At 37.8% G+C, this 27816-nt stretch overlaps 1 protein-coding gene across 5 annotated transcripts in view; it reads right to left on the bottom strand.

Annotated features, from left to right (window-relative positions):
- The window catches only part of KANSL1L (KAT8 regulatory NSL complex subunit 1 like), a 147273-nt gene that overhangs the window by 26672 nt on the left and 92785 nt on the right, over positions 1-27816 (bottom strand). For all 5 annotated transcript variants that reach the window (XM_032278362.1, XM_032278358.1, XM_032278359.1 and 2 more), the window contains exon 6: positions 26573-26777. In XM_032278362.1, the coding sequence (XP_032134253.1) occupies positions 26573-26777 (205 nt within the window). The remainder of the gene's footprint in view (positions 1-26572; positions 26778-27816) is intronic.

Genomic DNA, 27816 nt, shown 5'->3' with positions numbered 1-27816 from the left:
TGAATAAAATTTCACCAAGCTCTTTGCCACTTTATAATAAGGATTACTTTTCCTCTAGTTACCAATAACATGTTCTTCATTTCTATCTGAGGTTTTACCTGAAGGCCTTAATGTCCATATATCTACCAACATTCTCTTCAGGATTATTTAGGCATTCTTTAAGAAGATGGAGGCTTTCTCCAAAGTGCTCCTCTTTTCTTTCTGAGCCCTCATTAGAATCACTTTAAAAAGTCCAGTCACAATAATGTAGGTATTTTCTAGCATGAACCTTAAAACTCTTTCAGCCTTTTATCCATTACCCAGCTCCAAAGCCACTTCGACATTTTCAGGTATTCATTATAGCAGCACTTTTACTTCTCAGTACCAAAATCTGTGTTAGTCATAACTTTCCAGAAAAACAGAACTGAGAGAGAGAGAAAAAAAAAATGTCCAAGAGCAGGAGAAGATGTGCCAGCTCAAGCAGACACGGCAAATTCATCTTTCCTCCACCTTCTAGTCATACCCTCAACAGATTGAATTATGGTCACTTGCATTGGTGAAGACTATCTTAATTTAGCTTAAAAATTCAAATGCTAATCTCCTCTGGAAACACCCTCACATACACACCCAGAAATAATGTTTTACTACCTATCTGACCATCCCTTAGCCCAGTCAAACTGACACATAAAATTAGCCATCACATATGCCTTGATGTAATTTCTATGTATTTGTTCTCTTGGAGGTTCACAGAACGTCTTGAGTCTATGGTTGATGTCCTTTATTAGTTTGAAGGATATTATTTTTCAAATGTTACTTCTGCCTTACTCTTTCTCCTTTTTTCTGAGCTCCAATAATATATATTGATTATTTTCACCGAGTCATACTTTTCTCTATTTTTCTGTATTTTTTTTAATGTCTGTGCTTCCATTTTAGTGTTTTCTATTAATTAGTCTTTCAGTACACTAAAGATCTTCTGCTCTACCTAATTTGAAGTTAAATTTATTTGGTGAGGCATTAATGCCCCATGTTGTAATTTCAATTTGAGAATGTTTATATAGTTCTTTTTTAAAAAAAGGATTCTAATTATCTGGTGAAATCATGTGTTTTTTTTTAACCTGTTCTCTATTTTTTTAAAAGATATGAATTATATAAACACAATTTAGCCAAGCTCTTTGCCACTTTGCAACAAGGATTACTTTTCATCTAGTTTCCAATAACATGTTCCTCATTTCCATCCGAGATTTTATGAGAATGGCTTTAATGTCCATATTTCTACCAACATTCTGTTCAGGATTATTTAGGCATTCTCTAAATAAAATGCATTTAAAGACATTCCTTTTAAATAATCATTTAAAAGTTCTTGCCAGCTAAATCCAGTACAGAATCACTTGAGGATCTGTCTCTATGGTCTGTTTTTCCTCTTGAATTTTGATCATGTACTCCTTTTCAGCATGTCTACTAATCTTTCATGGAATGACAGATGGTATGCTTTAAAAACCACAAAGGTTCCGAAGGATGTGATCTTTCTCTAGCGAGGGTTCTCTCTCCTCACTGCTAGCTAGATAAAATAGAGATTTCTCTCCTTAATCTGAGAGTATGAGCAGTTAAATCTGGGTGGCAGCCCTAGTATGATGATTCATACAGATGATTTGCCCCTTCAAAGTTTTCAACCAAATATTTGATTTATTTTATAGAATTATCCCCAGTTGCCCAGACCTCTAATCTTAAGAGTATACTGAAAAATCCCACCCTGCTTTAAGGGACTTTTGACATTTATGTTTCAAGCATCCTGCTCTGTGTAGCCTCAGTATTCAGCAAATGTTCTGAGGAAAACATTGGTCAAAAATGCTCTGAAGTGAAAACTGGCCATGTGCTTCATGCCTCCCAAAAGCATCCCCCATAACTATCATTACTGGCATTTGCATCAAATTTGAAACTTCCTGTCAGAGCTTCAGGGTAATAGTGGTTGCAGAAGCCAGCTTCTGGAGTCCTAAGTTAGACTTTCTCCTCTAACCTTTCCTTTTATTAATTCTTTTTTCATATTTTCCATTTATTATTTCTCTCTGCTCTATTTTGTGTAATTTTATTGAGCTTGATCTTTAAACTCAATTCTATCTTCAGCTCCGTCTATCCACTTTTTAATCATATTAGCAATGTTCTGATTTATTTTCCTTAAAAAATAAACTTACTAATTTTTATATTTTGTATAGGATAATTCTAATATTTGAAGTTATTTTGTAGGAATATGTGTATGTAAATATACATGCATATACACAAACATTTTAGAGAGATTTATTTTGTATATTAACACATATGTATGCATATATTAATACATATGTGTATGGTTTTGTTTTTGTTTGTTCAGTTCTACTGACTCTCATCGTGTGGCCTTAGTGTTGTGTATTCTGTTATTCTTTTTTTCTTATTGGGAATTCATTTTTGTTAAAACTTTGTTCATGGGATATTGGGAAGCTTCTGTTGAGAGTTTATTCCCTAGAAACGATATATATCTGTCTGAGCCAGCCATCTGTAACTACTGTTCTAAACTATTTTAAAATCCAATTCTTATCTTTAAAACAAAAACACTTGAGCAGCATGATTTCAAACTTCAAAAATAAAAGAGGCCAGACTTGTTATTATAAATTCTATGCAGACATTCTATTTTCCCTTTTAACCACAACCCAAGGCTGAGAAAGGCAAGGTCTTTGCATCTCTGTGCGTAGATCTGAGTTCTAGTTCACCCATTCACAGTCTATAGCCTGCCGTTGGAGACTCTTGGCTTTATGATTTCAAAAATGACTCCTCACATCTTCTAGGTTTTTGCCTCCAGTCACTCTCAAGAATATCAAATAAAAACTTCTAGGGAGTTTAATTAGAAAATACTCATAAGAAAGCTTCAGATTTCAGTGGGTCAGTTCTTTCTCTGAATTCTCAATGTTTCTCTTCCTCCCCACCCCACACAAACTTCTTCCTCTCCCTTTCTCTTATTTTGAGGATTTCTTTTTAAGCCAGATGAGTTATGCATTATACAAAATATTCTTAATATTTTACATTCTACTTTTTGGTATCTGGAGGTTTTTCTACTGTAACTTTCCTACCATATCACTGGAGTCAGAAGTGCAGAATTGGACCTACCAACTGAAATGTCACTCTGACCTTCAAAAAACTGTTCCAGAGAGGCTGAAGTGGGAGGATCACTAAAGCTCGAGAGTTTGAGTCCAATATGGCAACATAAAGAGACCCTATCTTTAAAAGAAACATTTTGCTTCAATAAAATGATTTTGTTGGCTGCCATACCATAGTAGGAAACTAAAAGCTAAAATAGGAAACTAGACATTACAGTGCTTCTCAAGAAATGCAATGTGTGACAAAGATGATCACAGACACTTTCAAGCTTGTGGAGAAGACATTAAGCACTAGCTACAATGGGAATTGCTATTAAAAAATCAGTTTTGACACTAGAAAAGGCATTTTTATTTTTGTCCATGAAGGAGAACAGCTATGGGACTGATGTCAAACAATTGTTTTCAGAACTTGGATAATAGGCAATACCTGAGTGGTATCTCTGGGAGAAGAACAACAAATGAGGTGATCCTGTAAATCTACCAGTTTGTTGCATGGTGGTATATTCCCAGACTTTGGCACAAGGAAGGTGGCTCAAGTAGGGAGCAGCAGTCTAGCTGACTGGCAGAGACAGATGTTTGAGTTGGGAAGAACAAGGCAGCTGTAATTTGCAGAACAGAATGCCAGAAAAGAGGTTAAGCAGAGAAAGACTTCAGAAATCCTCATAGGGTGTCTTTCAATCTTTTGCTAAATAATAATCTACATATGCATAGAGTGAAACAACACAGGGCAGATTTAAAAACAATTAATTCCAGGGGGTGGAAAAAAGGCATAAGAAAAGAACAAAAAAAATGAGAAAAATAAAAAACAAATGGCAAGATGGTCAATTTAAACCTGACTCTATCAAAATTACATCAAGTATAAATGCTCTAAGTACTTCAATTAAAAGGCATAAATAGGATTGTTATGGAGATCTCATTCTGGGCCCATTTGTCTAAACTGAGCTAGATCCCACATACTGTATTACTGTCAGTCCCACTCTTCTCTTCTTCTTCATGGACCTTTATTTGTCCATATTCACTTTTGAATATTAAGTTTCCCAAATAATCAGCTGGCATTTTGACTGAGATTACCTTAAATTCAGGAAACTGAATGTCTCCCACTTATTAGGTCTTTATATCCTATATAAAAACTTTTAATTTGTTTCCATAGTAGTCATATATATATAGTCAATTCTTAGAAAATTGACAGTATGCTTTGGGGAATGTAACTTTTTTAAACTATATTTTTAATTGGTTATTACTAATGTGTAAAAATAGTATTAGTTCTATTAATTTATTGATTCTATTGGATTTTCTATGAAATTACTGCATGTGAAAATAATGACAGTTTTATTTCACCCCTAGAATCAAAAAAATTTCCTTCAGAACTTTGGAGACATTATTCTATTTTCATTTAGCATCTGGAGTCATTAAAGAGAATTTCAATGGCAGTTTCATTCTTACCCATTATAGGTCATATGTTGTTTTTGATAGCTGTTTTCCCTTCAGAAGCTTTAACATCCTATGTTCTAGATATTCAGAAATTTCATAAGAATCTGTTTAGGTGTAGTCTGTTTATTTAATTCATAACGCTCAAAAGTTTGTAGACCTTTTCAAACTGAAGACATCATGTCTTCTTTTTAGCTGTGGAAATACTCATGCATAATTTCTCTTTGTGTTCTGGTAGATTTTTGACTCTATTTTCTAGTTCTTATACTAAAATTTTAAGTCTAGCTATTTTATCCTCCCTCCCTCTCTCCCTTCCTTCCTTCCTTTCTTTTTTTAGACAAGGTATTTCTCTGTCAACCAGGGTAGAGTGTGGTGGCACAATCTATCACAGCTCACTATAGCCTCCACTGCCCTGGCTCAATCAACCTTCCACCTTATCCTACCAAGTAGCTAGGACTAGAGGTAAATACCACCATACATGGATCATTTTTTAATTTTCTGTAGAGACAGGATCTCACTATGTTGCCTAGGCTGGTTTTAACTCCTGGGCTCAAGGGATCCTCCTATCTCAAAATGCTGGGGTTACAGGCCTGAGCCACCACACCAGGTCTTATTTTAAATTTCCAAAGGCACTTTTTATTTTATTTTTATTTATGTATATTTTTTATTATACTTTAAGTTCTGTGGTACATGTGTAAAACGTGCAGGTTACATAGGTATACACGTGCCATGGTGGTTTGCTGCATCTATCCCCCCATCATCTACATTAGATATTTCTCCTAATGCTATCCTCCCAAAAAAGCTCATCATCACTGGTCATTAGAGAAATGCAAATCAAAACCACATTGAGATACCACCTCATGCCAGTTAGAATGGCAATCATTAAAAAATCAGGAGACAACAGATGCTGGCGGGGTTGTGGAGAAATAGGAATGCTTTTACACTGTTGGTGGGAGTGTAAATTAGTTCAACCATTGTGGAAGACAGTGTGGCGATTCCTCAAGGATCTAGAAATAGAAATACCATTTGACCCAGCAATCCCATTACTGGATATATATCCAAAGGATTGTTTTTGTTTCATGATTGTTTCTTTAGTGTAACAGGCTGCTCTGGAAGTTATTTTCTGTTCTTTAAATTGCTAATTTCTACCAAGGTCAGATATATTCTCTTTCTTGCCGCTGGCATTTCTTCATATGTTTAACAACTTGGATATACTGGAAATGCCTTAACTCTGGATCTCTGTGTGGTTTGTTCCCTCCTCACTTCAATAAAGTCCCTAATCAAATGTCAGTTATTCCAGAAAGGACTTCTGACTCTCCTATCTAAAATAAACTCCTTTCTCCTAGAATTCTCTATCTCCTTACTTCAGTTCTATTTCCCCCCCCAAAACACAGCATTAACATTTACACATTTTCTCTCAATTAAATATAAGCTCCATGAAGGTAGGAACTCTTTCTATCATTTTCACCATGGTATCTCCAATGCCTAGGCACTGTGTGGCACATGGCAGGTACTTAATATTTCTTTATAAGATAGGAGGAGGGAGGGAAGAAAAGAAAGAAGAAAAGACATAATAAGTAGACTATTCTAAATAGCTGTATATGCCTCTGCTATTATACATGAGGGTCTATTTCCTCAATAAGAGTTCTTCCTGAATGGAACGACTAGAAATTTTGCATACATTGGCTTTGCATATATGAATGGGACTTGTCAACTTGCAGGCTTACCCTAGTGGAATTCTGCATCCCTCAAATCTTGTTCATGTTAAGCAGATGCTAACTAACCTTATGTTCATCAATATGAAGGGGAAGCATGAATGAGAGCATACTAAGAACTATAGCCATTTAAATGCAATGTGTATAATGCTTTTATAAGGTAATATTTAAAGGCCTGAAGGGAAGATAATGGTCCAAATTTTTTTGGTCATAGGTGAAGTATCATTTGGATTACAATGGACTGTTTAGTCCTTCCAAACTTCTCCTGAACAAGTAATATGGGGCAATGAAATAACCTCTAGTGAAAACAAACAGGCCAGATGTAGTGGCTCATGCCTGTAATCCCAGCACTTTGGGAGGCCAAGGTGGCCAGATCATTTGAATCAAGAGTTCAAGACCAGCCTGGCCAACATGGTGAGACCCCGTCTCTACTAAAAATACAATCCTAGCCACTTGGGGGTCTGAGGAGGGAAAATTGCCTGAACCTGGGAGGCGAAGGCTACAGTGAGCTGAGATTGCACCACTGCACTTCAGCGTGAGAATCAAACTGAGACTCATGTCAAAACAAACAAAAGAACAGAAAGAAAATACAAGATAATCATCTTGTGACTCAAAATAAGAAAATTTTGGATTCTGACTCAAAACCCAAAAAGTATAATAAAAAGGTTGATAAATTCAATCACTTAAAAAAAAAAAAAAACCTCTGCATAGAAAGAAAACATTAATCAAAGACAAGACAAACTGAAGAAAAAGTCACAAAAAACGAGCAAATTTCCTTAATATATATGTATATATCAAAAAATGTAATAAAATATAATTTTTCTAATATAAAGAGCTCCTATAAATCAATATGAAAAAGGCAACAAATCCTCAACAGAAAAATAAGCCAAGGATATAATCAGTCAGTTTACAGAAAGAAAATAAAATGGCTCTTAAACACATGCAAAGAATAGTCAATCTAACTCATATTAAGATAAATGTAAATTGAAACTAGACTATAACACCGTTTTCTATGTATTGTATTGGCAAAAAAACCCAAATTTTAAATAATTTACTGTGTTATAAAGACGTTGGGAAACAGGCAGTCTCCTTCATTGCTGATGGGAATGTAATTTGGTTGTAAATTATTTAGGGCAATTTTACCCAAAAAAAAAAAAAAAAAAAATTATAAATGTACATACTCTTTGTCCCAGCAATTCAACTTCTGGGATTCTAAGAGATACATTCACAAACATGTGGACTGAGCTTCCTAAACATGATAAAGGGCATATATGAAAAACTGACAGTTTATATCATACTCAATGATGTAGACTAAAAGCTCACCCTCTAAGATCTGGTACTCACATTCAACATTGCACTAGATGTTCTAGCCAGAGCAATTAGGCAAGAAAAAGAAATAAAAAGAAAGAGAAGAAGGAAGGGTAGGAAAGGGAAAATGGAAGGGAAAGGAAAAAAGAGGTAAGGGAAGGGAAATAGGAAAAGAAAAGATAAAAAGAAAGGGAGAAAGAAAAAGAAGAAAGAAAATACTCTATTTGTAGATGACATGTTCCTAGATATAGAAAACCCTGAAGAACAAAGTTACTACAGCTATTACATGAATTCAGAAAAATTGTAGAGTACAAAATCAGTACACAAAAATCAGTTGTGTTTCTATACATCAGTGATATGGTTTGGCTGTGTCCCCACCCAAATCTCATCTTGAATTGTAGTTCCCATAATCCCCACATGTCATGAGAGTGACCCAGTGGGAGGTAATTGAATCATAGGGGTGGTTATCCCCATGCTGCTGTTCTCATGATAGTGAGTTCTGTTGAGATGATTTCATAAGGGGCTTTTCCCCTTTTGCTCAGCACTTCTTCTTCCTGCCGCCATGTGAAGAAGTACATGTTTGCTTCCCCTTCTTCCATATTGTAAGTTTCCTGAAGCCTCCCCAGCCATGCTGAACTGTGAGTCAATTAAACCTTTTTCCTTTATAAATGATCCAGTCTTGGGTATGTCCTTTTAGCAGTGTGACAACGGACTAACACAGTAAATTGGTACTGCAGAGAGTGAGGTGCTGCTATAAGGATATCGGAAAATGTGGAAGTGACATTGGAACTGGGTAATAGGCAGAGACTGGAACTGTTTAGAAGGCCCAGAAGAGAGGAGAAAAATGTGGGAAAGTTTGGAACTTCCTAGAGGCTTAGAGGCTCAGAAGACAGATGATGTAGGAAAGTCTGGAACTTCCCAAAGACTTGTTGAATGGCTTTTATAAAAATGCTGATAGTGATATGGACAATTAAGTCCAGGCTGAGGTGATCTCAGATGGAAATGAGGAACTTGTTCTTAATTGGAATAAAGGTGATTCTTGCCCTGTGTTAGAAAAGATACTGGCAGCATTTTTCCCCTGCCCTAGAGATCTATGGAACTTTGAATTTGAGAAAGATGATTTAGAGTATCAGGTGGAAGAGATTTCTAAGTGGCAAAGCATTCAAGAGGAAGCAGAGCATAAAAGTTTGGAAAATTTGCTGCCTGAGAATGCAGTAAAAAAGAAAAACCCATTTACTGGAGAGAAATTCAAGCCTGCTGCAGAAATCTGCATAAGTAACAAGAAGCAGAATGCTAATCACCAAGACAGTAAGGAAAATGTTTCCAGGGAAGATCAGCAATATTCACAGTCCCTCCCATTACAGGCCTTGAGACCTAGGATGGAAAAATGGTTTCATGGGTCGGGCCTACCCCCCTGCTCTGTGCAGCCTTGGAACATGGTACCTGCATCCCAGCTGCTTCAGTTCCAGCCACGTCTAAAAGTAGCCAAGGTATTGCTCAGGCCATTACTTCAAAGGGTACAAGCCCCAAGCCTTGGCAGCTTACATGTGGAATTGAGCATGTGGTGTTGGGCCTGTGCAGACGTTAAGAACTGAGGTTTGGGAACCTACGCCTAGCCATTATGCCCATCCTCTCTTAACTGATTTCTGTTCCTCCAATCTCTTCCCACTGCAAATTGTACTGTCCAAGGCACCAAGTTAATCTTTCAAAAGTAATACTTTTATCATTTCACTCCTCCACACCAAAAGCATCACTGATTCCCTGATGTTGTCCTAATCATTGAATCATTATAATCATCAGCATCATTCACATTTAATGAGGATTTATATGCCAGGCATTGAGCTAAGTATCTTTCTTTCTTTTTTTTTTTCTTGACAGAGTCTCACTCTGTTGCCCAGGATGGAATGCAGTGGTGTGATCTTGGTTCACTGCAGCCTCCACCTCCCTGGTTCAAGCAATTCTTGTGCCTCAGCCTCTCAATAGCTGAGATTACAGGTATGCCACCATGTCCGGCTAATTTTTCTATTTTTAGTAGAGATAGGGTTTCGCCAAGTTGGCCAGGTTGGTCTCAAACTCCTAAACTCAAGTGATGTGCCTGCCTCCGTTTCCCAAAGCTTGGATTACAGGCATGAGCCATTGTGCCAGGCCTGAGCTAAGTATCTTTCAAATGTATTTGAAAAAAGGCTAAAGGGTAGCCTTTTTTTAAATCCTCCATTGCTAATTCAGCTAATGTCTTAATCTGGTGTTGCCCTTGTGTCCCAAAGCAGACCTCAAGGCAAAGATTGTTTAATAGTAATGGTCACAAATTTCTTCCATCCCTGTGTGTATGTATGCCCCTTTGCTGCAATTTTTCCTTTGCTGCAAATTCCATCTCTGTGTGCAGGCCCCTATTTCTCCATCCCTTTGAATCTGGGCTGGCCAAGTCACTTGCTTTGTCCTATAGAATGCAATAGAAATTATGTTGTTTAAGATCTGGGAGACTGGGTGCAGTTCTCACACCTGTAATCCCAGCACTCTGAGAGGCCAAGGTGGGCAGATCACTTGAGACCAGGAATTCGAGACCAGCCTGGCCACCATGGTGAAACCCTGTCTCTACTAAAAATATAAAAGTTAGCTTGGCATGGTGGCACCTGCCTGAAATCCCAGCTACTCAGGAGGCTAAGACATGAGAATCACTTGAACTCTGGAGGCAGAGGTTGTAGTGAGCTGAGATCGTGATACTGCACCCAGCATGGGAGAGAAAGTGAGAGTCTGTCTCAAAAAAAAATCTGAAACCTAGGCTTCAAGATAGTTCTGACTTCCTGCTTGTCATATTGGAGCACTGTTCTGAGGTGCCATGGAAGGAAGCCATTCTAGCTCTGGCAGCATGAGAGGCCACAAGGAGAACTGAGTTGCCCCAACCAACAGCCAGCACCACCTGCCAGAGGAGCAAGTGAGTCCCACTTCCTCCAGCACAGCTGGCCCTCCAGTTGAATGTAGCCATGTGAAGGTAGCCCTATTTTTATGGATGAGCAAAACAAAGTAGTGAGTAATTTGCACAATACTGTACACTATTATTAAGAAGTAGAAAAAGGACTATAATCCAGTGTATCTTCCAGAACTCATGTATGAAAACACTAAAATGTGCTGCCCCTCCACAAGAAATAACTTTTAGACTCTTTATAATTTGGTACCTTCCAAATTTGTCTACAATTATATAAAGCATATTTTCTCACAGATATATGTTATACCTGCTATAAATTTATCTCTCCAAGTCAACCCAAAGAAGTCCCTGGAGTACCAAATTGTTACAGCAAGGTAAGGAAATCCTCAACTAAGATAATTACCATTGTCTAAAACAGATGCTTCAGTAGGTAAAATCAAGTAGGTGTGGCATGGAAGAGAAAGAGTAGGCTTCCCAGCAGCATAAAAATACTACTTAAGTAACTTTTTTTTCTTGAGATGGAGTTTTGCTCTTGTTGCCCAAGCTGGTGTGCAATGGCGTGATCTTGGCTCACTGCAACCTCTGCCTCCCAGGTTCAAGCGATTTTCCTGCCTTAGTCTCCTGAGTAGCTGAGATTATAGGCATGAGCCACCACTCTCAGCTAATTATTTGTATTTTTAGTCTAAATGGTGTTTTACTAAGTTAGCCAGGCTGGTCTTGAACTCCTGACCTCAGGTGATCCACCTGCCTCAGCCTCCCAAAGTGCTGAGATTACAGGTGTGAGCTATCATGCCCAGCTTCCAGTAAGAATTTAAGTTTCTATGAGATGATATCTTTATTTTTCTTTAAATCTTTTATTATTTGTTCAAAAAAGTAGCCTGCATTCACATAAAGTTTAGAAACCTAATCATTCACATTTTAAAAAAGAAATGAAAACTTTCAAATGAAATTATTATATATACCTTAATTCATATCACTGGATTATTTTATTAACCCACTCAGCATTATGATTTAAGAATCTATTAAATAACAATGATGAGACAGACTACAAACACTACTTTTGCAAATCTGCCATAGGAGACAGATAAAAGATCACAGACGAAAAAATTAAAATGGGAATAGTTCTGCCTATTTCATAAAGGTTATAATATTCATTATTAATTTTACTTCAATTTATACGTTAGGTCTACTACAGCTGTTTTCATAAATGTGAAATGGCTTGTGGATTACATGCTAAAATTCATAAAAAATTCTCCTGCTGAAAATAGTTTCCCATCCGACATTCCATAGTCTTAATGTGACCATTTTGAATTTAATTTACTACTTCTGCAAGACCAGCTTCTCAGCATGCAAATAGCATTCTTCAGAGTAACAGTATCATTGGTAAACAGCTTACCAGAGATTAGCAGGTCAACTAGTGACAAAACAGGCCAGTTATGTTTTGTGTACAAATAAGAAGAGGAAAAGAAAAAAGTTAGGTAATTTGAAGAATACCATGAACAAATAGGAACCAACCATAAAATCACTACATACCAGAGAGGTGGGAACCACCAAGAGGGGGATAATAAAAGATAAGTGTGCATCCTGCAAATAAAAGTTTCATTTATTTAAAACTTCTGCCCAGGTCATGTTTCTAATATTTATATTATATCGATTTATTTACTACTGCTCTAGGGCTGCAAGTATTAATAGAGAAGTAATCACCACTGCTATTCCCCACCCCCAATATGGAGGAAGGTGATTGGGAGCATGACCAAATAAAACTCTGGGCTTTTCCCTACCTTCAACCAACCATCTCTACTTTTATTAATTTAACATAAAGCAACCTCTGATCTAAGTGATTGAATACATTTCTTGACTTATTTTTGTTTAAACATTTAGGTTTATTAACTAAAATCTTATAGTACAATAAGTAGACTGCCCTAATTCAAAATATATAACTATTAGCTTCCTATGTAAACTATTTGTATGTCCAATCACTACAACCTTCTTCTATAGAAACTGTATGTGGAATTCTAATCCTGGATGCCAGAGGCCTCTGTTCACCTTGCCCAGTGGGAAAGAGAACTTCCTTTGTTAGGAGTTAATCAGGGTGGCTTCTGTTATCTAAGGCTGAGATAATATAGGGTCTATGGTTGCATGGTAATTGGGTACAAAGACTATCAAGAAAGAGCTGATGAAGCATATTATGATCAGATAAACATTTTTTAAATTATTAATTGCAATTGAAATTTTAAAGAATGCTATTAGCCACATTTATAGTTTTAAGAATTATACTAGAGTATTATTCTGAAGAACATATTCACATCTTATCTAGCTATGCCTACCAGTGTATTTTCTGGATCTAAAGATACATCCATATTCTAGGTAGATAAGGCAACATTATCAAGTTCAAAACAGTACAGGTTCTCCAAGCATAAACTGTCCCAGTAATGAAAAAACTGGCTTAGACAGCAAAAGATGTGATCCTCTTAGAATAAAAGAGCCAAACATTGTTGAATAGCCCTAGAAACTATGTGAAGTTTTTTTTGTTTGTTTTGTTGTTGTTGTTATTGTTTTTGAGACAGAGTCTCACTCTGTCACCCAGGCTGGAGTGCAATGGTGCAATCTTGGCTTACTGCAATCTCCGCATCTTTGGTTCAAGCAATTCTCATGCCTCAGCCTCCCGAGTAGCTGGAACTACAGGTGCTCGTCATTATGCTTGGCTGATTTTTAAAAAAATTTTTTTTTAGAGAGAGGGTTTCACCATGTTGGTCAGGCTGGTCTTGAACTCCTGACTTCAAGTGATCCACCCACCTCAGCCTCCCAAAATGCTGGGATTACAGGCATGAGCCATGGTGCCTGGCCACTATGTGAAGTCTTAACAATTGTTTATATGGGCTAGTCACAGAAACAGTCTGAAAAACTCATAAAAGATTCAAATCAGATGTAGAAATCAAGCTTATGAAATAAATACTGTTAAGATTCAGCATTAACACTTAAGAGAAAACTACCAAATTTCTATTTATATTCATTTCAATAGTGCTAAATATGTGTATCTTTTCATTCCACTTTCTACTTCAGTTTCTCTAAGTAAAATGGGGTATGAATATCAAATAAAAATATATTTAAAGCATTTAGAAGTTGATATGGTTTGGTGGTGTCCCCACCCAAATCTTATCTTGAATTCTCACTGTGTTGTGGGAGGGACCCCAGGGGGAGGTAATCAAATCATGGGGGTGGGTCTTTCCTGTACTGTTCTTGTGATAGTGAATAAGTCTCATAAGATCTGATGGTTTTAAAAAGAGGAGATCTCCTGTATAAGCTGCCTTCTCTTGTCTGCCACCATGTGAGATGTGCCTTTCACCTTGCACCAAGATTGTGAGGCATCACCAGCCATGTGGAACCATAAGTCCATTAAACCTCTTTTTCCTCCCAGTCTTGGGTATGTCTATATCAGCAGCATGAAAAGACTAATACAGTAAATTGGTACCAGTAGAGTGGAGCACTGCTAAGAAGATACCCAAAAATGTGTACGTGACTTTGAAACTGGGTAACAGGCAGAGGATGGAAAAACTTGAAGGGCCTCAGAAAACAGGAAAATGTGGGAAAGTATGGTACTCCCTAGAGATTTGTTGAATGGCTTTGACCAAAGTGCTGATAATGATATGGACAGTGAAATACAGGCTGAGATAGTCTCAGATGGAGATGAGGAACTTGTTGGGAACTGGAGCAAAAATGACTCTTGCTATGTGTTAGCGAAGAGACTGGTGGCATTTTGCTCCTTCCCTAGAGGTCTGTGGAACTTTGAACTGGAGAGAGATGATTTAGAGTATCTGGCAGAAGAAATTTCTAAACAGCAAAGCATTCAAGAGATGACTTGGGTGCTGATAAAGGCATTCAGTTTTAAAAAGGAAACAGCATAAAAGTTTAGAAAATTTGCAACCTGACAATGCAACAGAAAAATCCTATTTTCTGAGGAGAAATTCAAGCCAGCCACAGAAAGTTGCATAAGTAATGAGGAGCCAAATATTAATCCCCAAGACAATGGGGAAAATGTCTCCACAGTATTTCAGTGGTCTTCACATAGCCCCTCCCATCACAGGCCCAGAGGTCTAGGAGGAAAAGATGATTTTGTGGGCTGGGTCCAGGGTTGCTGTACTGTGTGCAACCTAGGGACTTGGTGCCCTGTGTCCCAGCTGCTCCAGCCATGGCTGAAAGAGGCCAATGCAGGGCTCAGGCTGTGGCTTCGCAGGTTGCAAGCCTCAAGCCTTGGGAGTTTCCATGTGGTGTTAAGCCCACAAGGGCACAGAGGTCAAGAATTGAGGTTTGGGCACCTCTGCGAGATTTCAGAAGATGTATGGAAACACCTGGATGTCCAGGCAGAAATTTGCTGCATGGGTAGGGCACTCATGGAGAACCTCTGCTAGGGCAGTGCAGAAGGAAATGTGGGGTCAGAGTCCCCACAAAGAGCCCCTACTGGTACACCACCTAGTGGAGCTGTGAAAAGAGGGCCACTGTCCTTCAGACCCCAGAATGGTAGATCTGCTGACAGCTTGCACTGCGTGCCTGGAAAAGCCGCAGACAGTCAACGCCAACCATGAAAGCTGCCAGGAGGCAAGCTATACCCTGCAAAGCCACAGGAGCAGAGCTGCCCCAGGCAGTGCAAGCCAGTCTCTTGGATCAGTGTGACCTGGATGTGAGACATGGAGTCAAAGAGATCATTTTTGAGCTTTAAGATTTGACTGTCTTGCTAGATTTTCATCTCGTATGGGGCCTGCAGCCCGCCCCCCTCCCCGCTTTTTTTGGCCAATTTCTCCCATTTGGAAAGGCCATATTTACCCAATGTCTGTACCCTCATTGTATCTAGGAAATAACTAAACTGATTTGGTTTTACAGGCTCATAGGTGGAAGGGACTTGCCTTGTTTTGGATGAGACTTTGGACTGTGGATCTCTATGTTAATGCTGAAATGAGTTAAGAGTCTGGAGGACTGCTGGGAAGGCATGATTGGTTTTGAAATATGAGGACATGAGATTTGGGAGGGGTCAGGGTTGGAATTATATGGTTTGGCTGTGTTATCACCCAGATCTCATCTTGAATTCCCACATGTTGTGAGAGGGATTGGTGGAAGGTAATTGAATAATGGGGGCAAGTCTTTCCCTTGCTGTTCTTGTGATAGTGAATAAGTCTCACAAGGTCTGATGGTTTTAAAAAGAGGAGTTCCCCTGCACGAGTTCTCTCTTTACCTGCTGCCATCTACATAAGACATGACTTGCTCCTCCTTGCCTTCCACCATGATTGTGAGGCATCCCCAACCATGCAGAACTTTAAGTACATGAAAGCCTTTTTTCCTGTATAAATTACCCAGTCTCAGGTATGTCTTTATCAGCGGCATGTATGGACTAATACAGAAGATAAAATGATGCCTGACCCATAATTGCTTAATAAATATTATTTGACATTATCATTAGTGTTGTAAAATGAGCAAAGTCAAGTAAAAATGCCTAACATTATGCTTTTTATTAATCTTGTCTAGCAAAGGGATCATAACCTCTGCCAATAATTATTCTAAATAATTATTCCTCTTGGTATACCTCTATCTATTCCATCTTATTGCTCTAGTAGAAAAATTAGGCCAGATGCATTGGCTCATGCCTGTAATCCTAGCACTTTGGGAGGCTAATGCAGGAGGATCACTTTTTTGAGCCCAGGAGTTCAAGACCAGCGCAAGCAACATAGAAAGACCCTGTCTCTACAAAAAATGAAAAATTAGCTGGGTGTGTCAGTACATGCTTGTACCAGCTACTTGGGAAGACTGCTCGAGCCTGGGAGGTTGAGGCTGCAGTGAGCTGCAATTGTGACACTACCCTCCAGGCTGGGTGACACAGTGAGACCTTACCCCCTCACCCCACAAAAAAAAACAAAAGAAAAAAAAAAAAATTAGCGTAACACTTCCCTAGAAAAAAGTGGAGTATAGAAGGAGTATGTTATGAACTCAGAGCTGGGTAAGGTTTCTAGGCAGAATGTGCAAAGTGCCAAATGGTTTCATTTAATTGCCTATGATAAAGTGTGGATGGAATAGGATGATCTTCAAAAGAAGCTGAGGGCAGTGACTTCAGCCTGTAAACCCAGCACTTTGGGCAGGCAGATCACTTGAGGTCAGGAGTTCGAGACCAGCATGGCCAAATGGTGAAACCCTATCTCTATTAAAAATACAAAAATTAGCCTGGCATGGTGGTGGTGCCTGTGATCCTAGCTACTGGGTAGCCTGAGGGAGGAGAATCGCTTGATCTGGGAGGCAGACATTGCAGTCAGCCAAGATTGTGCCACTGCACTCCAGCCTGGATGACAGAGCAAGACTCTGTCTCAAAAAAAAGAAAAACAAACAAACAAATAAAAAACAGCAGCTTACATTTTCTTTTTTTTTTTTTTTTTTTTTGAGACGGAGTTTCGCTCTTGTTACCCAGGCTGGAGTGCAATGGCGCGATCTCGGCTCACCGCAACCTCCGCCTCCCGGGTTCAGGCAATTCTCCAGCCTCAGCCTCCTGAGTAGCTGGGATTACAGGCACGCGCCACCATGCCCAGCTAATTTTTTGTATTTTTAGTAGAGACAGGGTTTCACCATGTTGACCAGGATGGTCTTGATCTCTTGACCTCGTGATCCACCCGCCTCGAGAAAACAGAGCCAGTACTTTTCAGTTCAAAAATAAGACTGTTTCTCATTTCCAGCTACTCCATACGCCAAAAGGTTTTCACAGTTAGACATGGTATCAGTAAAAGTTCAAATCAAGGGAACTGCCAGTAAAACTGTCAGCATCAAGATCTCAAGGATGAGACTATAAGACCCTTCATTAACACCTCAGGAAGGCTTGAGGCATGTTCATATATCCTGGCACCTAGACAGAGGGCTTCTAACGCTCTTACAGGCATGCCTCAGTGATCTCTGGTAGACAAAAGGGCTTTTAAGTATCTCAAGGTGACTGCCCCACGGCAAAGTCCGAGCATCTTAAAGGCACTGCCCTAGACAAACCCTAGGTTGGAGAATGGCCTGTCTCTAAGAATTGCAAGTATAATTCTTGTCCAATACAGTGTATCTTAATGTGATACATACGGAAGTAACAAAGTATTAAAAAGTTTGAACTTTGGTCATGAAAGAGAGCTCAAAATGAAAAGGCACTGGGCCTTCTGTAGGCAGGAAGCAGGCTGAGAAAACACCTATGCAAACAGGGGCTCCCTGCTATGGAAAAGGTGACTCAGAATGCAGCCAAGAACCCCGAGGGCAGATCCAACAGCCACAAAAAAATCCCCTTCCTGCAGTAGGGATCCTAATCAACAAACCTCCAACATGCACCTAGTTATATTTCAAAACTGCTCTATGCCTCCCCATCTAGCAGTGTCCATTTTATGTTGCATATGTGCACAGCAAATAACAACTTTAGTTCTCAAGTCTCTGGATCCAGAGGAGCTATACTTGAGGAGCTGCACCCAAAGAACTACATACACCTGGAGAGCCATACCTAGCTCTCAATTGAAAGTGTCTGGACATGATTCTGTTTTTCTTTTTTTGATACAGAGTCTTGCTCTGTTGCCCAGGCTAGAGTGCAAAGGCGCGATCTCGGCTCACTGCAACCTCTGCCTCAAGGTTCAAGTGATTCTCCTGCCTCAAAGCCTCCAAACTAGCTGGGATTACAGGCACACACCACCATGTCCGGCTAATTTTTGTATTTTTAGAAGAGATGGGGTTTTGCCATATTGGCCTGGCTGGTCTCCAACCTCTGACCTCAACTGGTCCACCAGCCTCAGCCTCCCAAATTGCTGGTATTACAGGTGTGAGCCACTGCGCCCAGCCATGGACATGATTCTTGATGATGAGTTCCAAGACTTCAAGCCCAAGCCTAGTGTCATAATGGGTTGAGACATCAGGGGTCTTGGAAGGAAGGCTTTAAATGGTTTTTACATATGAAAGAGGGAACCAGAGGATGGACTGTGGTAGGTTTCAATTATAGCTCCACTGAGCCCATGTCTTCCAGTATTCTTGCCTTTGTATAGTCCCTCCTATATTAAATCCTACACTGAGTCACTTTAACCAATAAATTAAATAGAAAAACACTGTGCTAGTTCTACGATTAAGTCTTAAGAAGAACTGTCAGCTTCTATATTTGCATTTTTGGGAGCCATAGAGAGTGAAAGAAACCCAGCTATTCCAGCCCATCCAAGCATCCAGATGGCTAACCCTAGTAACAATCTTGCTACAACTTTGAGAGACCTTAAGCAAGGCTAAAGAATAACTGCTTAGGTAATCCACAGAATCATGAAAGATAATAGAAAATGGTTTTAAATCACTAAGTTTGGGGACAGTTTGTTATGCAACAATATATGACCAAAATAGGAGGAATAGGCTACTCTGAATGTGCAGCATGGGGCACATGCCCATGTCTATGGAAAAGATACACAGCATAATGAATTTTTACATAGGTATATGTCCTGTTCACCACCACCAAGGGTATGAAACATTTCCAACTCAAAAATCTAGATTGTACCCTTTCCTGGTCAACTTCTACACTCTCCCTCACACCCCAATGAAGTAACTACAGTTCTCATTTCTATCATTACCAGTAAGTTTTATTTGTCTTTATCAGAGTATGTTCTTTTTTTATTTTTTTTTTTAGACAGGGTCTGATTCTCTCACTCAGACTGGAGTGCAGTGGCACAGACATGGTTCACTGCAGCCTCAACTTCCTTCAAGCAAGCCTCCTGCTTCAGCCTCCTGTGTAGCTGGGACCACAGGTCCTCACCAGCACACGTGGCTAATTTATTTTTTGTTTTTTGTAGAGACAGAGTGTCACTTTGTTGCCTTGAGTGGTCTCAAACTCCTGAGCTCAAGTGATCCTCCCCTCTCAGCCTTCCCAAAGTGCTGGTATTACAGGCATCAGCCACCACACCAGGCCTGTTCTGTCTTCTTTCACTCAACATACTGTCTGGGAGATACATCTTCGTTGTTTTATCAGTAGTCCACCCTTTTTATTGCTGTATAAACATACCAGTTTTGCTGTTGGGCATTTAAATTGCTTTGTGTTTGGGGGCTTTAATGAGTAAAGCTGTTAAGAGCACTGTGATGGTTAATTTTATGTGTCAGATTGACTAGGTGCATGGACGCCCAGAAAGCTGGTAAACATTATTTCTGGGTGTCTGTGAGGGTGTTTTCAAAACAGATTAGCATTTGAATCAGTAGACTGAGTAGAGATCATCTTCATCTAATCTGATGAAAGTACAAATAAAACAAAAAGGCAGAGGAAGGGCAAATTCCCTTTCTTCTTGAGCTGGGACATTCATCTTCTCCTGCCCTCAGACATCAGTGCTCTTGGTTCTCTGGCCTTTAGACTCCAGGACTTAATACCAGGTATCCTCCTCCCGCTGGTTCTAGGGCTCTGGCCTTGAACTGAATTATACCACTGGTTTTCCTAGTTCTCCAGCTGGTAGATGGCATATTATGAAACTTTTTGGCCTCTATAATCATGTGAGCCAATTCCTACAATAAATCTTCTCTTCTGTATCTATATAAATTCTATTGGTCTCTTTCTCTGGAGAGCGTTTGTGTGTATATGTGTTCATTACTCATGGGTGAGTTCCTAAGAGTGAAATTGCTGGGTCATAAGAATAGATGTATGTTAGGCTGGGCACAGTGGTACACACCTGTAATCCCAGCCCTTTGAGAGGCCAAGGTGGGCACTTGAGCTCAGAAGTTCAAGACCAGCCTAAGCAACATGAGGAAAACCCATCTCTGCAAAAAATACAAAGAAAAAATGGGCCAGGCATGGTGGCACATGCCTGTCGTCTCAACTGCTCTGGAGGCTGAGGTGGGAGAGTTGTTTGAGAGCTTAAGCCCTGGAAGTTGGAGCTGCAGTGGTCTGAAATGGCTTCACTGCAGTTCAGCTTGGGCAACAGAGTAAGACCATGTCTCAAAAAAAAAAAAAAAAAGAAAAAAAACGAGTAGATGTAGTATTAATTGCATTTCCTTGATGAGTAAAGATTTTAAACACATTTTCATATTGGCCATTTGGGTGTCCTCTATCCTCTTTTACAAAATATCTCTTCAAGTTTATGCATATTTTTTATTTAAAAAAAATTTATTGTGGTAAAATACATAGAACAAAAGTTACCACTTTACTATTTTAAAGTATGTAACTGTGTTTATGCCATTTTAAATTAGGTTTATCTATTTTTTCTTGTTTTTTTTATCCATTTTAAAATATATACATATATTCAGGATATAAAATCTTTGTTGAATATATATATACAGAAAGAGAGAGAGAATGCAAATGTCCTCATTTAGTGTGTCCTCTACTGTCTTAATGCAGTCTTTGATGAAAATTACTTCATAATTAACAAAGCCCATTAGCAGTCTTTTCTGATTAGTGATATTGGTATCCTGTTTAACAAGTCAACCACCCCGAGGACATAAAGACATTCTCCTGTGTTTTCTTCTAGAAACTTTACTGTTTTCTTTTCACATTTAGGTCTGATTTACTTTCCTTTTTTTATTGGTGGGTAGTATGTGTTTGCAACTGAGTAGTTCCATCAATCCATTTCGTGCCTCTAAAATTTTGGGGATCTGACAACCTTTTTCATTTTGTCTAGTCTTTGCCCCTTTAGGTCTAAGCTGGTAGTGTTTCTTCTGGTATAAAATTCTCAAAATCCTTGTGGGATTCCCATATATGTCAAAGGAATCCATGTCATTAAGACAAGTGTGTTCTCCCAAAATTCTTTCTGGGTAACCGTATCTCTATTCTTGGCTTCTGCTGAGATGATTGATTGGATCCATGAGTTACATATCTAACCTTCCCAGCAAAAGTTTGTCTATGCTCTGAGTCATCTCCAGAACAAGCTATATCACTTTTTGTAATAGCCTGAAAATTTTCCAGATCATCAAATTCTGGTTCCTTTTAACCTAACAGTTCCTTACTCACTTTATCTCTTTCATCTTATAGTCTACTATAAGAAGCAAGGAGAAACAGGATCACAAACCCTCCACTTTACTTAGAAATTTCCTCAGCTAAATATCCAAGTTTGTTGCTTAAAAGTTCTATTTTCCACTTCACAGTAGAATATAATTCAGCCAAGTTTTCTACCACTTTATAACAAGGATAGCCTTCCCTCCAGTTTCTAATAAGTGTCCCTCATTTCCTTCTGAAACCTCACCAAAGGCACCTTTAACATTCTTGTTTCTAGCAAATTCTGTTCATGATGACATATGTATTCTCCAAGATAGCAACGGTTTTGTTTTCCATTTTCCTCACTTCCTTCTGAGCCCTCACAAAACCTAGGCTTTTCCCTATCATGTACCTTAAAATTCTTTCAGCCTTTGCTCATTACTCAGTTCCAAAGCCACTTCTACCATTAAGTATTTGTTATATCAGCACCTTAATTCCTGGCATTAAACGCTGTACAAAGTTTCCTAGGGCTGCCATAATAAATTATCACAAGACAAGTGATTTAAAGCAACAGAAATTAATCCTCTCGTGAATGACAAAAGTCTGAAATTGACGTGTTGGCAGGGCTACACTCCCTCTGATGGCTCTAGGGGAGAATCCTTCCTTGCCTCTTTCAGCTTCTATGGCTCCTGGCATTCTAAAAATTAAATATTTAAATTTTATGTTTTCTGCCAACACCTTGATTTTATTTTATTTTTTAAATTTTTTTATTTTTTTTGAGATGGAGTCTCACTCTGTTGCCCAGGCTGGAATGCAGTGGTGGGATATCTGCTCACTGCAACCTCTGCCTTCCAGGTTCAAGCGATTCTCCTGCCTCAGCCTCCCATGTAGCTGGGATTACAGGTACCTGCCACCACGCCCGGCTAATTTTTCCATTTTTAGTAGAGACAGGGTTTCACCATGTTGGTCAGGCTGGTTTGGAACTCTTGACCTCAAGTGATCCTCCTGCCTCGGCCTTCCAAAGTGCCGAGATTACAGGTGTAAGCCACCATGCCCGGCCCAGTCTCTGACATTCTTTAACTTGTGGAAGCCCAACTCAAATCTCTGCCTTCATCTTCATATAGCCTTCTCTGTCTCTCAATCTTCTATTTGTCTTCTCAAATCTCTTTGTTCTTTCTAAGGACACAAATCACTGGATTTAGGAACTATTTAAATTCAAAATGATCTCATCTCAAGATCCTTAATCGCAACTATAAAGACCTTACTGACAAATATGTTCACTGTATTAGTTTGCTAGGTGCCCCATAACAAAATACCACAACTGAGTGGCTTAAATAACAGTTCTGGATACTAGACATCAAATTAAGATGTCAGCAGGATTGGTTTCTTTTGAGTACTAAGAGGAAGAATCTGTTAGTCCTATTCCCTAACTTCTGGTGCTTGCTGCCAATCTTTGGTGTTCACAATAGGGTTTGAGTTTCCATGAGACTCAAATGTCTCCACTGATCTGGCAGGAGGCAGAGCTCAGGCAGTAATGCTAGCTCACCTGCTGCTCACCTCCTGCCTCCTGCTGTGTGGCCCATTCCTAACATGCCACAGACCAGTATAGGTCTGTGGCCTGGGGAGTAAGGACCCTTGCTTTAAGATCATGCAAATATCTTGTTCCTCATCAAGTTTATCCTCAGTCCTGACCCAAGATTTATTACCTGTTAATGATTCTTGTCCAATCAATCTTTACTATTATGATTGCAAAATGATTCTCTAATTCAACTGTTTATTCCACAATTATTAATCAGCATCTTAGCATATGGAAAAGTCTTCCTTTTCCCCAATTCATCTATCTATCATCAGTATGGACTCATGGATTCCTATTTTTTCTATGGTTCAATACTGTCCTTATTTATTTTGATGACAAATAGTCCTAGATTTGGCCAGTAGGGGCCTCTTCAAGCTAGCTTCTGTGTTCTTCCAACATGCCTTTATCATTTTTTTAAACACTTCCTTGCTTTCTGTTAACATTAAGATGTTCCAGGATAATTATACCTTTTCTTCCCCAGCCCTGGAGACCAGCCATTTCTCCAGAAATCCCCGATTCCTTTTAGTAGGAAATGGTATTAGAAAACAAAATGAGTGCCAGGCATACTGATTACTTATCAGGATAAGTCTGAGTCTAGATTTGTGCTGTCCAATTTGGTAGCCATTACCCACATGTGGCTACTTAAATTAAAATTAATAAAAATAAAATAAATTAAAAATTCAGGATGGGCACAGTAGCTCACACCTGTAATCTCAGCACTTTGGGAGGCTAAGGCGGGAAGATCACTTGAGCCCAGGAGTTCAAGACTAGCTTGGGCAACATAGCAAGACTTCTCAAAAAAAAAAAAAAAAAAAGAAAGAAAAAGAACTCAGTTCCTCAATTACATAAACCATGTTTCATGTGCTCAATAGCTACATGTGTCTAGGAGCTACCATATTGGACAGTATAGATTTATAGAGCATTTGATCACTTCAGAAAGTTATATGGTTCTCAAGACTTTCCATAAAGAAAAAAAAAAGAAAGTTCTATGGTATATGGAATATCACTATTCTAGACCATTGCAGTAGGCAAATCTAGGACACACAGACACACAGACACACACACACACACAGACACACACACATACACACACACACACACGAGTTCCCATTCTCTATTGCTTAAGTATTTTCCTATGTTCTATTACATTAATTCTTTAACACATTAAATGATTATTTATTGAGCACATACTATCAGACAGGCAGTCTTCAAGGCCCTGTAGATCTGGAAATAAAAAGATACAGTCCCTGTTCTCTAAAAACATACCAGTTAATGAAAAGTCAGAAACAGAAACGATTATAGAAGAGTATAATACATTTCAATTTAGCGAGATTAAAACAGGGTGCTATAACTATATATATATATATATATATATATATCTCCCCAGAATGGTATATATGTATATATATATATATACCATTCTGGGGATACCAAGGAAGGCTTCCTGAGAGAAATGACATTTAAATTAAGTTTAGAAAGGCAAATAATTATTGGGCTGACAATATGGGAGATAAGTTGAGGGTCACAGAATTTGCTATTCTCCAACAAACACTTTTTTCACTTACAATCCTTTCTTTCTCCCCACCATAACCTTCAAAACTCTGCTTATCTTTCAAAACCCATTTTTTCTATATATTTCCTAATACCTATTAACCTTAGAAACCTAGAAATATACTGTCTTTACTAATTTCAGGCCCACAAAAGATTTGGTTTATTTTTGTTATTATAAATGTTTATAAAAAGAACATGGGCTTTGGAACAAAATTTACTGTTCATCACTCTTAATCTCAATTTCTGTATCTAAAGGTGGTATTAATAATACCTAATTGTTATATGCTTGATGGTTAAATAATGTAGTAAAATTGCTTAGCATAGTAGTAGCTAAAATGTGGTAAACTAAGTAGTCTACTAGTAACAGTAATCCTACAACTTGTTCTGTCCTTTGCTGAAAGTCTTAAAATGTTTACACCTTTCCAGGCCAGTCTTTACATTATCAAAGCACATGTTATATTATTCTAGTAACATCTAGCAAATCACTTAAATTATTTAAATGAATTTCTTCCAGTCAGAATACTATGGCCTATTCACATGTAAAACACTTTATACGGATAATTCTATTTATTATAAAGTCACAAAATTACATTCGAAAAATGTTATTTATCTATTGCTTACAGCAATTTTAAACAAAATTATTAAATAAGATATGGTTTCATATATAAAAACTTTAAATAAAAATTATGTTCCCATTAGGTTGACTTAGGTAAAAAAATATTTTTAATGATGAAACAAAACAATTTTTTAAAGAATAATTTCAAATTGGGGTATCATATATTAGTATCATAATCATTCAATAATATCTGAGCTACTAAACAGGAAATGTCTTTTTTTTTTTTTTTTGAGATGGAGTTTTGCTCTATCACCCAGGCTGGAGTGTGGTGCCATGATCTCAGTTCACTGCAACCTCTGCCTCCCAGGTTCAAGGGATTCTCCTGCCTCAGCTTCCCTAGTGACTGGGATTACAGGTGCCTGCTACTATGCTGGGCAAAATTTGTATTTTTTATGCTGGGCTAATTTTTGTATTTTAGTAGAGACAGGGTTTTGCCATGTTGGCCAGGCTCGTCTCAATCTCCTGACCACTAGTGATCCACCTGCCTTGGCCTCCCAAAGTGCTGGGATTAAAGGCATGAGCCACCACACCCAGCAGGAAAAGTCTTTTAACAAAAGCTAATTTTTCAGCATCCACATTCCTATTTATAATTGGACCTTGATAAAAGAGCTTAAAATTGGTTCCTAGCAAGCCATCTTTATTTTAATACAAACATATTTAAATGGAAAATGTAATGATAATCAGAAAAAATCAGTATTAAATAATAGTATCAATAATTTCTTTCCTTTAATATATTAAGAAATCTAAAAGAATTTGACAGGGAAGCATATACAGCAAGAACTAGAGTAGAGGTAACTTGTTTTGCCTTTCATCACAGCTGGTTTAGAAGTACACTAAAGGAAGTATAACCATTATTTTGTTCACACATGAAAAATATGCTTTTCAAAATGAATGTTTCTAATAAAGTATATTTAATTTGCAAAAACTGTAAGCGTGAACATCCAAAATTGTATTGCTTATGTCCTAGAAGAAGGAAAAGAAATGCTCAACAAGATTAATAAATATCAAACCTAAAAAGGAAGGCAATGTTATGTCCTCCAAAATAACTGACAGCTATGCATATTTTCTTCTTCTGAGCAAATATTTACGAGACAATTATGTAGTACATGTGTGTTTAGCTCCTTATCTTTGCCAGTACATTTTAAAAATTACCTTGACATTTTATTTTCTCTCAAATTAGTTTAAGCACAATAGTGGATTTTTTTTTTAACTGGGGATGTAAGAAGTTCCAGAATATACTGCTTGCAATGCTTAAAAAAATTACTAAATCCCACTTTAATATTATTAATATCTACTGTCATTTATAAACTATATTTGTAAGTTTTCTACATGAAATTATTCAAAATAACTTATTCTAAATAACAATCCACATCTTCTCGTACATGAAATATGCTGATAGTGAATCATTGATCATGTTTTCTTCCCAAAGGCAGCCTTACCTGTGGAGTCCAATAAAAAGTAGGGCTCAATCTGTAGAGTTTTCGTTTGTGGAAACTCTGAAGTGGCCTTGTTCGGGCTGATGTACTCATGAAAGTCAAGGATGAAGATTTCAATCTTGTCCTGTCTTTTCTCTTTTTCTTACTGTGCTTCTGGTTAAGTAACCAGCTACTGGAGGAAGACATCTCATCTAAATTCTCTGATGCACTGAAATGCCATGAAATAATTAAGGGGTAGAAAGGGAACAAAACAAAACAAACAAACAAAAAAGACAAAGAAAACTAAATGTAAATTGCCTTGATCTATTAAGAAAGAAGAGTATTAATTTTAACTAATTTTGTAGTAACAATTGGTAAAAGATTTTGTATTAATGGGAAATTACAGATTCAAGTTGTGAAAACCATTTTTACATCTATTTTCTCCTGCAAAACAAATATCCCATAAGTTAGAAAATGCTCACAAGTTCACTAGTATAATGTAATTGCTCATTGTAAATCAATAATTCATGTCAATTACAGTGTTTTAGCTATTTACATAAAATTCTTTTTGTGTATGATGAAATTACATAGATTATCAGGCTTTAAAGAGGGCTAAAGTCATCACTGCATTATTGGTTGCTCTAACGTAAGCACTATATATTAATAACATTTCGGTGAATTTTGAAACAGAGCTGTAACCCTACTATATTTTAGGATTTTTTTTTAACTTCAGATGCTACAGAAACTACAATTATAAAATAATGAAATAGGTCACGTAAGCTACAAATGAAAAGCAGCATAATAATTTTATATTTATTCTTTATATTTTTTAAACATTATATTTAAATATTTCAAATATTTTACAATATCAGAACATCAGGAGCATGATAACCCTCATTGCCACATAAATTTAACTTCATTTGCACTATTATATTATATATACAATAATTAAGCTTTCAGGTCCTACAAGGTACCAATTTCAACCTTAGTTATGTAGACAAAAGCTAGTCAATTTAGTATTCTAATACTAACACATAGATGTGCTATATGTGATATTGCTGTTCAATATATAAGATCAAAACATGCTATTTGGTTCAAGTAGAGTTGGTGTTTATCAGTAAATATAAAATATGATTTTTATATAGCAGTATTGTTTTTGAATCATATTTATGGCTACTATAAAATATTATATTAGCTTGTGGATAAAGTAAATAATTCAAGAATGCTTTACGTAGTAATGAGAAACCAGAAATAAAGGTGTCTGAATG

Source organism: Sapajus apella, unplaced genomic scaffold (genome assembly GCF_009761245.1).
Source record: "Sapajus apella isolate SASKATOON/1434 unplaced genomic scaffold, GSC_monkey_1.0 scaffold10, whole genome shotgun sequence".
NCBI classification, from domain to species: Eukaryota; Metazoa; Chordata; class Mammalia; order Primates; family Cebidae; genus Sapajus; species Sapajus apella.
This window is presented reverse-complemented; position numbering and strand designations above follow the sequence as displayed.